The 12,787-nt window shown below is 34.7% G+C and overlaps 2 protein-coding genes across 4 annotated transcripts; both read left to right on the plus strand.

Moving 5' to 3' along the window:
• On the plus strand, positions 5,813 to 9,747 carry LOC104701024. 3 transcript variants are annotated; one of them, XM_010416648.2, is made up of 3 exons: positions 5,813 to 6,022; positions 6,863 to 7,537; positions 7,630 to 9,747. In XM_010416648.2, the coding sequence occupies exons 2-3, from the start codon at positions 6,872 to 6,874 to the stop codon at positions 9,565 to 9,567; spliced, it is 2,604 nt and encodes an 867-aa protein (XP_010414950.1). In that variant the 5' UTR covers positions 5,813 to 6,022; positions 6,863 to 6,871; the 3' UTR covers positions 9,568 to 9,747. The 3 variants fall into 3 exon arrangements, with proteins under 3 accessions (XP_010414950.1, XP_010414949.1, XP_010414951.1); XM_010416647.2 differs by having other exon boundaries at positions 5,813 to 5,965; XM_010416649.2 differs by having other exon boundaries at positions 5,813 to 5,965; positions 6,867 to 7,537.
• LOC104701026 (heavy metal-associated isoprenylated plant protein 3-like) lies at positions 10,241 to 11,899 on the plus strand. Its single transcript, XM_010416651.2, has 3 exons — positions 10,241 to 10,494; positions 10,607 to 10,682; positions 10,769 to 11,899. The coding sequence occupies exons 1-3, from the start codon at positions 10,375 to 10,377 to the stop codon at positions 11,659 to 11,661; spliced, it is 1,089 nt and encodes a 362-aa protein (XP_010414953.1). The 5' UTR covers positions 10,241 to 10,374; the 3' UTR covers positions 11,662 to 11,899.

The raw sequence follows: 12,787 nt of genomic DNA on the forward strand, positions 1-12,787 counted from the left end.
CTCAAATGGCACGGCCAAGCTGTCTAGGGCCGAGAAGACGAGAAGTCACCAATGTTCATGGTCAATTATTTTCTTAAAAAGATGTTAATTAAAAAAAGTTTGAGTAATTTATTTTATTATATCATTAATTAAATGAACAACAAAGAGCAAACAAAAAAATATATTAAAAAAATTAATTGACACAAAAATATAGAGGAATTGCAGTGTATAACAAAGAAAAAAACTATATTTCACCCACTAACCATATAAAAATTATACACACTATATTGTATGTATTAATTATACATTTTACTCTTACCATTATCTCCTACCATCATAATTACCATCACTCCTACCACCACCATTTCTGGCGATCAACTCGGACAACTATCTCCAGCGGTCAACTCTGGCGACCACCTTCAGTGACCATCTTCAGCGATCACCTCCAACGATCATCTCCTCCAGTGACTACCTCTGGCAGTCAACTCCGGCGGTCAACTCCAGCAGTCAACTTCACCATCAACCACCACACTATCTATCCTAAAATGGTAATTTTATCTACTCCTAATCCTATTTTTTTAATTTTTTTGATTAATGTGATATATTCTTAAGTTTATTATTAAATTTGGTTATTGGATAAATTGATCCAAATATATATATATATATATATATATATATATATATATTAAAAAATATAATCAATAGTGGAGAGACATGTGCTCAGGTCGAGTCGTATAGCGCAGATAAATTCTTAGCCTCATCGCATTCTCTTCACCATCTGTTCCTCGGGTCGTGTCAAAATTCTACACAACTTTGATTTGGTAGGGAGCCACAATTTGACCATGAACAATTTTGTTGTGCCTTCTTCAAAATTAATTTTAGATTTAAATATCGTAGATTCGTAGTAGAAATGATTTTATATATCGTAGATTTGTAGAAGAAATAATTTTAAGATTATAAAAAAATGCAATTTTTAGATTAAAACAAATTTTCATATAATGTTTTTTACTAATCTTCACATATATATAGGGTTTTTTTTCTCTTGCTTGTAGTTTTGTTAAAAACTCTAGGTTTGTTCGATTTCGAGAGTTACTTACTGTAGTGATGTAAAACTCATTTCTATATATAATAGTAAATCCATTTTTAGGAGTCAATTTAAACCCAATGGATGAGAACGTTTTTGTTTTCTCATCTAACCGTTTAGATTTGTTAATAATCTAAAAAGTTGCTATGTTTTGATCCAATAATTGCGTTTTTTTCGTCGGACCTCCAGCTTTTAATGTTTGTACCTCTTAGTTTTTGGTAAATTTCTGTTCACGCCTCTTAGTTTTTCGCACATTTTTGTTTCACATCTCCTTGTTTTCAAACCTCTTTGTCATATATATATATATATGTGTGTGTGTGTATTGATTTTTATGGACCTCGAAAAAAGTTTTTATTTCTCTGAGTATTGTTTTACACCTCCGAGTTTTTAAAATCTAAGTATTTTTTTCTTTCAATTTATTAATGGGGGATTTTCAAAAATACTCATTTTCCTATGTCACTTTTTAAAAATATTCTTTCATGTTGTCCATTTTTAAAAATACCCTTTTTATATATAAAATAACTAAATTCTAAGCTCTAAACCCTAAGTCCCTAACCCTTCAAAATTATATCCTAAATGTAAAAAAGAGAACCCAAACCTAAAAAAAAAATCGCAAAATTAATTTAGCATATTGTAATTGTGCAAAAGAGGGTAAAAATGAAAATGTTCAAAAAAATGGGTATTTTTGAAAAAGGGTATCCCAAAAGGACAATTCTTGGGTTCATCCCTAGGGGTGAACCACTCTTATTCAGCCTCTTTAAATTAAGGAAACAAATTTTAGTTAAGGAAATAAATTATGTAGATCAATCAATTTTAAAATTATTAATTTAAATATTATATTACAGTTTTAATTATTACATATAAACCCTAACCATTTTTTATAAACCCAAACCGACATATAATTTTGTTTAATTGTAAAATCTAAACCCTAACCACTATTTTATAAACCCAAACCGACATATAATTTTGTTTACTTGTAAAATGTAGACCCTAAACATTCTTTTATAAACCCAAACCGACATATAATTTTGTTTAATTGTAAAATCTAAACCCTAAACACTCTTTTATAAATCCAAACCGACATATAGTTTCATTTAATTGTAAAATCTAAACCCTAACCACTCTTTTGTAAACCCAAACCGACATATAATTTTGTTTAATTATAAAATCTAAATCCTAACCATTCTTTATAAACCCAAACCGATATAAAAAAATTAAAATTACAAATTTAAACTATAATCTTCTATTATAACCCAAACCAACATAATTTCCTTAATAAAAGATCTACATAATTTGTATTGTCTTTTTATTTTAATTTTGATTTTTTTAATATGATATAACATGTCATATTGTTGTATTCTGATTGGTTAATTAAGAGGGGGTGAATGAGAGTTGTTCAACCCTAGGGGTGAACCCAAGAATTTTTCATCCCAAAAAGGGTATTCTAACAAATTCTCTTTATTAATCCACTTTTAGGTCAGTTTAAATCCAACGGATTAAATTATTTTTATTATCTCATCTAACGGTTTAAATTTGTTAATGATCTCAAAAGTTGTAATGTTTCTATCCAACAATTGTCTTTCTCCTTGTTGTACCTCAACCATCAATGTTTTCACCTCTTAGTTTTTCGAATCTTTTTGTTTCGCACCTCTTAGTTTTTTGCACCTTTTTGTTTCATACATATTTGTTTTCACATCTCTTTGTGATATATAAATTTTTATGGACCTTAAAAAAAGTTTTTATTTCTTTAAGTATTGTTTCACACCTTCGAGTTTTTAAAAATTCAAATTTTTTTTTTTGGACAATATATGGGTTCACCCCTAGGGGTGAACCTCTTCATTCACCCCCTTAGTGAATAAGGATATTAAATCTGTATACATTATTATAGAATTAAAAACTTAAACCACTCTTTTATAAACCCAAACTGATATATAATTTCATCCTAATTGTAAAATATAAACCCTAACCATCACATTTGTAAACCCAAACCGACATATAATTTCATTCTAATCATAAAATCTAAAATTCCTAACCATCTCATTTATAAACCCAAACCGACATATAATTTTGTTCTAATTATAAAATCTAAACCCTAACCACCTCATTTGTAAACCCAAACCGACATATAATTTCGTTCTAATTGTAAAATCTAAACCCTAACCACCTCATTTGTAAACCCAAACCGACGTATAATTTCATTTTAATTGTAAAATATAAACCCTAATTCTCACTTATAAACCCAAACCGATATATAATCTCGTTTAATTGTAAAATCTAAATCATGTGAATATTTAAGTTTCCTTAAATAAAAGTATACAGAAATTGTTTCCTTAATTTGTTTTGATTTTTAATTTAATTTTGATTTATTTTTTTAAATGAAATATTAGATGGAACATTCTGATTGGTTGAGAGATGAGGGGTGAATAAGGTTCACCTCTAGGGGTGAACCTAAGTATATATATTTTGTTTTTCAATTTATTAATCGATGTTGATTCAATCATCTTCGTTAAAATCTGGACTGTTTTATTTATTAATTCATTTATCCAACCTTTATTTGGTACCATTTTCCATCTTATACCCGCATTGATCATCTCTTCCAAGTATTAATCTAGGTAATTGATTGTGATTTTTAATTTTTCATAGATCTATCTTTTAAGTCAATTTGGTTGGTTGTATAGCTATGCGCTCTCTCACCATGCTTCTACTATTATTTTTTGTAAATTTTGATAGAATAATAACTTAAATTTTGCTTTAAGTGAATATTTCCAAAATTGATTATCTAACTAAGATTCGACAAACTTGAATTCATATATTTTGTTAACATTGTTTTCTTCAAACAAAACAGGAAACTACGAAGGTCTCCGGAGCAATATTAACTACCTATTGTCATTAAATTGATTTTTGTATTTGCAACAAAATTATTATTTGATTAATTTGGTTTCCTTGTGGTTTGAGGATATGGTTGATTCATTTTAGGCATTATTCCTGAATTTCATACTATATAGTTAAAGGATTACAATAAACCTTTCACTCGAAACATGAATTAACAGTGTTAGTCATTTCAAGTTTTCAATTTCCCGTGCGTTGCCGCACGGGTCGACATCCTAGTTATAACAATGCAAATATAACAACACTTTGTTTTGTAGTAAATATATGAATAATATGCATATATTCATATAACATATTTATCCGTATATGTAAGGTACAAAAAATTTATGGAAAATTATGTGATACAAAATAATTTATAAACAAAATCTACACATATGTGAAGGTATTCATTAGTACTTTATTAAAGTAAACTTATGAATTCTTTCTTTCTCTTAAAAAAATTGCAATTGTGTAAAAAAAAAGTATGAAATTACATACTTAATGCATTTAAAAATGGTATTCACTGATCTATGTTAACACCTTGATTGCTTTGATTAAAAAAGTAGAAAGTGGATCATGTTCGGGAACTATTCCCTTCAAAAGAAGTTACCTATATTATGGGAATTAAACCGAACCTAAAAAACCTCAAGTGACTGATATCTTCGAAGATCTTATCTCTCGCCCAATGTATGACCTCCTTCTTCATGTGCATAGTGTTAGGATACTAAAGGCGCACGAAAGATAAAAACTACATGAAAACAGCAACATTTCCGTGTGATAAAGTTTGACAGGTTGTTTGACAACATGTCGACGTTTATATTATCGCCGTATAGGTAGAGATAAAGTTTTTCCTAGATGTGAAGCACGAGAAGAAACTATAAATCATATGCTTTTCGAGTGCCAGTCAGCCAGACAATTGTGAGCTCTAACGACAATCCCATTCCCTCCTAGGTGTTTCCCTCATCCTTCCTATATAATAACATTAATTTTTTATATGGGAGGGGTAAAGACTTTGGAACACTTAGCAAAGTTTGCATATATTTTCATTGATAATGTGATATGTTTGGAAGACAAGGAATAAGAAAATTTTCAAAAATATCTCTAAATCCCGCAAGATACTTTGGAGAAAACCACTTAAAATGAAGAAGTTTGGAAGAGAACTGATAGTAGAGACATGGTACTTGAGGGTACATAAGTTAGGCGAACCCGCAATCCCAATCCCACAAGATTCCCTTGTGTTCTCTAATAGATGGGTCTTGGCATGCCAAGGGAGAAAAGAGCGGACATGGTTGGATTGTGTCTATGAAGATAAGATCTTGCACCACGGGTAAAAAGATTCGCATAGAAGCCTCTCTTCACTACACGCTGAACTGAATACTCTTCTCTAGGCAATGAAGTGTTTATTGGTCTTGGATATGGATAAGACTAATTTTCTAACAAATTGTTTAGATATTCCAGCTTACCTCAATATTGATAATTGACCTACATTTACATCAGAATTAAAGGATTGTAGACATCATAGAAACTGATTTTGTAGTCTTTACATTCGATATATCTATCGAGTAGATAATATCTATGCAGATAACCTTACAAAATGTGTAAAAGTGCATGATCTCTGTATTTTTGATATAAATTTGTTGGTACCTAGTTGGTTCTATTTCGAAAAAATCACTTTCGATAATTTAATATATAGGATTTGAATGTAGAAAAAAAGAAATTGTAAAATATATATTTTTAACATTGGATCGGACTTCAATTGCTACAATGTTGACGTGAATAGTGAATACGCTTGAGTTATGCACAGAATAGTTGAGTTTTATTTTGTTTATTTTTTTCCAAGTGATAAAATTTCTTTCTTTTTGTGCTTCTTACTTTGTTCTCTCTCGAAGACTTAAAGTGTTGAAAGAGCGGCCAAGTGATCTCTCTTCCTCTCTCTCTTTCTCTCCACAAAGAACCAAACTTGTTCGGTCTTCGTTACCTCCTCACACGGAGAAAAATCTCACTTCCAATGCAAAGCTGAAACATCTCCTTCAGGTTAACCACAATCTCTCTTGCTTGCTGCTTCCTTCTCCTCACTAGTACCCGTTTTAGGTAATTCACGTTTCGTCAAAACGTTACTGTTAATGCATAGCAAATCAGAGATATGTGTAAAAAAAAGATGGTCTTTTTACATGAAAGTATTCATCTTTTTCTTTTGTTTCCCCTGTAGAATTCGTGTTTTCACGTTTTGTGTGTGCGTAAAGATTTCAACTTTATGCTCCTTTCCTTTCAACTCGTCTTATCCCTTTACGTGGGTTTACCTGTAAACAACTGGATCGTTGAGAAATTACATGTCTTTGTTGATGCTTTGCGGGATAGACCCTTGTTGTCTCTGATAAGCATGTTCTTGAATCTGGGTTTTGGCTTTGAAATAAATCGATTTTTATGACTTTTATGTCGGTTACTTGGAATTTTGTGTGTGTCTATGGCTGAATCGAGTTCTGCAATTTCTCCTTGTACTTGAGTTCTTGATCCCAAACTTGTGGTTCTTAACCGATGTATTTGATTTAGCGTTTTAGTAATTCATCTTTGAATGTCTAGTTATGGTTTGATTTTAGTCTCCTCTTTCTTGTAATCGTGTTGAGAGTTTAAGTGTTTGATCTACAATGTACCTTTTTGCTTATCTGTTCTGTGTGCTTTTCACCAGAAATATTTAGCTGCGTTTTGTTAATTTGGTGTTCATGCTTAGCTATCGTTAGTTGTCTAGTGTTCTTATTTGGTCTCAGATGAGTCTTTCTCTTGTATGGACATGATGATCTGAGACTGTCGTCGCCTTTTGTTCTCTGCTTGTTACTTTAGTATGTTCTTGAAGCTTTTGTATAACTTCTTTGCAGTTTTTCTTTTTCCATTACCCTCAAAAGGTTCAAGTGACATATGGTTTTGTTTATGCAGACAGTTCTTATGATGGATGAAGAAAACAATCCTATGGAAGATTCTTCTGACGTTGAATATGTCTGTGGAGATCCAAAAGTTGATATTCGTGTTGGAGATGATTATCAGGTTGAGATACCTCCTATGATGTCTGAATCCCAACGTGCAGCACTTCTCTCAAATCATCTAGACTCAGATTCCTCTTGTTCCTTTCTCGTGGGACTACCTGTTGAAGTAATGTGGATAGACACCAAATGTAGAGATAAACATGGACTTAGAGATGATGATGTCGACATGAATGAATCTCTCAAATCTCTTAAAAGAAAAAGAAGCCGCAGAGGTGGGAGTGACGGGAACTTGGTATCAAGGCAACGGATGAATCTTGAAGCTGTGCCTGGGAAGTCATCCAGTTCTTGGGAGGAGTTGGAAGTAGATGGCTTTGTTCTTGGGCTGTATACATTTGGGAAGGACTTTGCTCAGGTGAAGAGGTTGTTAGAACGCAAAGAAATAGGAGATATACTTTCGTTTTACTACGGAAAGTTTTACAAATCTGCTAAATACAAAATATGGTCTAAGAAGCGGAGAAAGAGATGCATACAAGGGAAGAAGCTCTATTCAGATTGGAGGTTACAGCTGTTATTGTCCCGTTTGGTTCCATGCATTCGCGATGAACCGAACAAACAGAAGCTTGTGGATGTGAGTCTCTTTCTTCGAATTCTTACTCTGAAAGTATATATCCCCCAAGTGTATAACTACGCTTTAACAGGGTTGTTGTTAACCATTAACAGGTCTCAAAGTCATTTGCTGATGGGAAAAAATCTCTGGAGGAATATATTAGCGTGGTGAAGGAACTAGTGGGTCTTCGGTCTCTTGTAGAGGCTGTCGCAATTGGTAAACATAAGGAAGACCTGACAGTTCTCACAACGGAACCTGTAAATGCAAAACAATGGTTTACAGTTTCTCCTGCAACTATATCTGGTTTAGGGGAGTACAGTTCACTCACAGTTGATGGTATAATCGAAAAACTTACTGGTGGTTCCCGTCTGAGCAAAGCTCGTTGCAATGATATCTTCTGGGACGCTGTATGGCCGCGTTTGCTACATAGAGGGTGGCATTCTGAGCAGCCAAAGGACCGAGGTTACATCGTCTTCATGGTACCTGGGGTGAAGAAGTTTTCAAGACGGAAACTTGTAAAACGTGATCATTACTTTGATTCTATCAGTGACATTCTCAAAAAGGTGGTTTCTGAGCCTGAGCTTCTTGAGTCTGAGACAGAAGAGACCAGGACTATCGATGGAATCAGTGATTGCAACCAATCAAAAAAAGAGAAACATCGTTACCTCAGGTCTCCAAACTCTTCTTCTACTCATAGGAAGTTCACTGTTGTGGACACTTCTCGGTTGGTTTCAGGAGGAAAGTTGTGTGAATTAAGAGATCCGAAGTCAGAATCTCTGGCTTCTCAATTGAAGGTTTGTCGAGGAGATAAAAATTCCTCTATGGGAAGACTCCAAATGAAGTCGTTGGATATACAGGAGCATGCCATTTTTGCTAATGAACATAAGTGGGAGAGGAGGCGAAAATTAAAACCGGTGGATGACTCGATGAGATTCTTGATTGTGGATACAAGTGTGGAACAAGGTGGACATGTATCCGATATAAGAAGATGGAGAAATTTGCCGGTTTCTGAGAATCCCTGCAAGGTATCCAAAGGGGCCATTGGGGAATCATCACATAACCAATCTTGCACTAATAAAGATGTGAAGTGTGAGTATCTTAAGGGGAATGATTCTGTTGTAAAGGAGGAGACTTTGGAGAATGTCCAACAAGGTCAGTCAAAGAAGATTAAGAAGAGGTTTGCCTTGTTATCAGAATCTATCAACCTTCATTCGGTTAGTTCTCTCGTCTTGCCGAAACGCAGGCGGCTCAGTGCTGGTGTAAGGAAAGATATAAAACGTTCTAGTGAAAGTTTAGCGTTGAAGCCACCTGCAATAAACCAGACAACTAACTGCCACTATAAGTTATCTGTTGATTCTATGGACCTCAAGACTGAGCAATCAGAAAGTACACCAGCACAAGAACAAGAACCAAAAGGGCTCTGTTCATCAAAGGAACAAAGAGCTCTTCATGAAATCAGTCCATCAGAACAACAGCAACAACAAGACGAATCAAATCGGTTGTGTTCGGACAAAAAATGCTCTTCGAAGGATCTGGAACCTGCCCAACAACAAGAACCTCCCAAGTCGCCCTCAGACAAGAATTCTCCGTCAACTGATAATGGAACTACTCAAGAACGTGCATCATTAGAAAAACAAGAAGAAGAAGAGCACAACCTACAGACAAACACAGACATTCCAAGAAGACAAAGTACAAGAAAGCGGCCATTGACGACTCGTGCTCTGGAAGCTCTTGAATCAGGCTTTCTTACACCAAAAAGCATGAAAACTACTACATCTAAACGGAGAAAACGCGAACGGTCTGCAAAGATCAAGCACTCAGCCAATGCGAGTAACAAAACTCCAGACGAGGTAGACAATGGCTTTCTTGTAAACGAGGCCACAACAAGTAAACCGCTAGACCATATAGAGGATTCGGAACCGAGCTTTCTTGTGAATAAAGCAATGATGGAGAGTAAGCCTGTGGATAAAATAGAGGATTCGAAGCAGGCTACTGTCGAGTTCCCTAAACTTCCTCCAATTGTTTTGAAACTTCCCTTTAGGCGTGATTGAAGAATCGTTAAAGACTGAAGTCTGAATCATATTTAGGGACTTTTGATGATCTTAACGCTGGGACCTTCTCAAAGAAGTGTGTATAAAAGAAGAAAGCTTTTTAGCCAGAATTTTTCTTTTCTTATTATGCCCTGGTGAAATCTGCTACATATTTACATATCCATGACTAATTTCTTATTATTTTGGAACTCGTTTCTCATAACTCCTATTTGAATCAGAATCTTCCTGAATGTGCATTAGAACATGAACTTTGAAACGAACATGCTCTAATAACTTTATGGTTCACATTAAAAACATAAACATGTAGATACAATTTATGTGGAGTGTGGTAAAGTCCCAGCAATGTTTGTTCAAGGGCTGGTTGAGGCATCTGAATCTGATCATCTACTGCCACTTCGCTTCATATTTGTCAAGCTTCCACAGTGACTGTTTTCTAAATCCTCGAACCTCAGCTCAAATATTAGGAGCACTAATTGCTTAAAGTAAATGTTATAAATTCGCTTCTATACACATTCCATTTTGAAATTATTGGGAGTTACTTTGGATGCGAAGACCATTTTATAAAAACTGGTGGTTTATGTTTGAAAACAATAGCAACTTTGAGAACCGTTTTACAAATTTTTAAAGTGTAAAACAAATTTTATAAACCAGCGAAAAAAAGCTCATATCCCCATCCTTTATAATAAAGTCATAATGCATTCCCCATAATCTTTTGCCTTCCCCAAACACACACTCCTGTCTCTCTTTTATCTCTCTTTCTCTTTCCCTTCAAAGACCTCACAACCTTAGCTTCTTTTGTGTTCTGTCATGGCAACAGAAGAAATGAAACTAGAAACAAAGAAAACAGAACAGAAGCAAAAACAATCCCCTCAAATCAAACAAGACCTTCCTCCTCCGACCATACCACCTCTTCCACTTCCATACAAGGTCTGTTCTTACCCTTACATGCACATAACTGATAACTGTATTATAGTTTCCACAAGTTCTTATACGCGTTCAATTCAAAGTTTTAAAGTTAGAGTTACTTTTGTACTTGTAGTCATGCAGCTTGAAAGTTTCAATTCACTGTGAAGGCTGCAAAAGAAAAGTGAAAAAGATCCTTACTAGCATTGACGGTACATAACTATACATACATAAAAATCATTATTTTATATACGTACGTACTTCTTCAATAAATTATACTTGTAATTTTTGGTTACAGGTGTTTATAAAGTGGACATTGATGTGAGCCAACATAAAGTCACAGTAATAGGGATCGTCTCACCGGAGATTCTATTAAAGAAGCTTCACAAGGCTGGTAAAAACGCCGAACTAGTGCCGGAGGAGAAACCCGACCCGGTTGAAAGCAAACCCAAACCCGTCGACACGAAAGAGAAGAACAAGAACAAGAAGAATAAGAAAGAAGAAAAAGTGCAAATAACAACCGATGAAGTTACCTCTTCCGTTACTGATAAACCGGAAAAAACCGACGCCGGGGAATGCGATAAACAACTTTCCGAAAAAACCGACGCCAAAGAGTGTGGTTCCGGTGACGGCGGTGAAAATGCTCCGGTTAAAGAGGAGAAAAAAGACGTTGTTAAACAGAAAGATTCTGTCAAGGAAGAATCTCCGTCACCACCGGCGGATTCTCCGGCTCCGGCGGCGGAGAAGAAAGTTGAAGAAACCGGTGGAGCTGGTAATGGCAAAGTTGGTAAAAAGAAGAAAAAGAAAGGGCAAAACTTGAGCGCTCCCAACAATCCTACCGGTGGACCTACCCGTAGTCAATCACTTCCTCCTCCCGCTACAGAAGATCACGACCGTTCAATCAATCAGATCAACGTAATACCCAATAACAATCCGCCACGTCACGATATGTATCTTTATCCTGCACCAAACTACTATGCGCCGCAGGTCATGTACGGCGTAAGTTATAACGTTGCTCAACCTCCGTTAAGTGCAGACGCTGCGTCGTATTATACACCTCCACCACCGTATTCGTACGCTTACATGCACAATAGTTATCAACCGTCCGATCAAAACGCGTATCCATCTCGACCGTCAGATTCGTTTGAGTTATTCAGCGACGAGAACCCAAACGGTTGCTTGGTAATGTGATGGCAAATTACCAAAAGGACCTTGAACTCTGCTTATACGCCTCGTATGTCTTAAGGGTGGTTTTGTAATTCGAAGCTTTACACGTGCATGTTAGCTTAATGGTCCTTTTAATGTTGTTGTATCAGTTAGTTCTATAACTATGATTATGTTTAGATAAAGACTAGGCTTTTGTTTATTTCTTTTGCAGCTTTTGTTTTTAATTTAATAATTTAGATATCCTTTTAATAACTTTTTGCTCTATCTTGAAAATCATTTACATGCTTTATTTGTCTTTTTATTCTTTTTTTTTTTTTGTTATTGACTAGATCCTTTACTTTCTAGAGTTCTCTAAAAAGAGGAAAAATTAGTTTGTGGTTAAGCTATAATGTTAAAGTAGAAACGATGACAACTGACAAGAAAGCAAGAAATGTGGAAGATGCATTGATGCAATGCTTAGTTGTAAGGGGAAAGTGTGATGTGTAAAGTGTAGAAGCTGATTGGGCACTTTGATTTGGCTGTGTTTTGTTTTCTTATAGTGACATATCTTAATTACTTATGGAGGAATTACTAGTTTAATAGCTTCTTCTTTTTTTGCTTCTTTAGTTTTGCTTTTGAGTTTGTCGACAAACCATGGCATTTAACATTTCCAAATTCTAGAAAATTAAGTTGACAAACAATATAAGTTGCCTAAGCTTTACTTTTACAAAAAATTACAATGCTAATTTTAGCACTGTTAAAAAATGTCAAAGGCTTCAAAACTTAATGGTTGAGATTTACGAGACTGCTTTATTATGCTGAAAATGTACAGTAGTAGGTTTTGACGTTATTTGTTCAAGTTCGATCGGATAATTCTAGTGATCACAAAGATTATTGACACTTAAAAGAGTTCGATAGGCTTATATTTAAGATCCTCTTTGTCGTAAGATCGGGATAATACATAGGCAACACACTCAGAAGCTTTCGAGAATGAACGTTAAGACATAGTTCCCCGATATTTTTGTTCTACGGGACTGCCTGATTGACCAAGTCGTGTATCGACGGTTCCAAGGTGCTAATGGTCCTGGCGTCCAGCTTTAAAAACGCTTAGCCATGTGTCTAGTTCTAACTTCTAAATGATGAGTGTTCTTTTTTTTTTTTTTTTTTTTTT

Source organism: Camelina sativa, chromosome 7 (assembly GCF_000633955.1).
Source record: "Camelina sativa cultivar DH55 chromosome 7, Cs, whole genome shotgun sequence".
Taxonomy (NCBI): domain Eukaryota; kingdom Viridiplantae; phylum Streptophyta; class Magnoliopsida; order Brassicales; family Brassicaceae; genus Camelina; species Camelina sativa.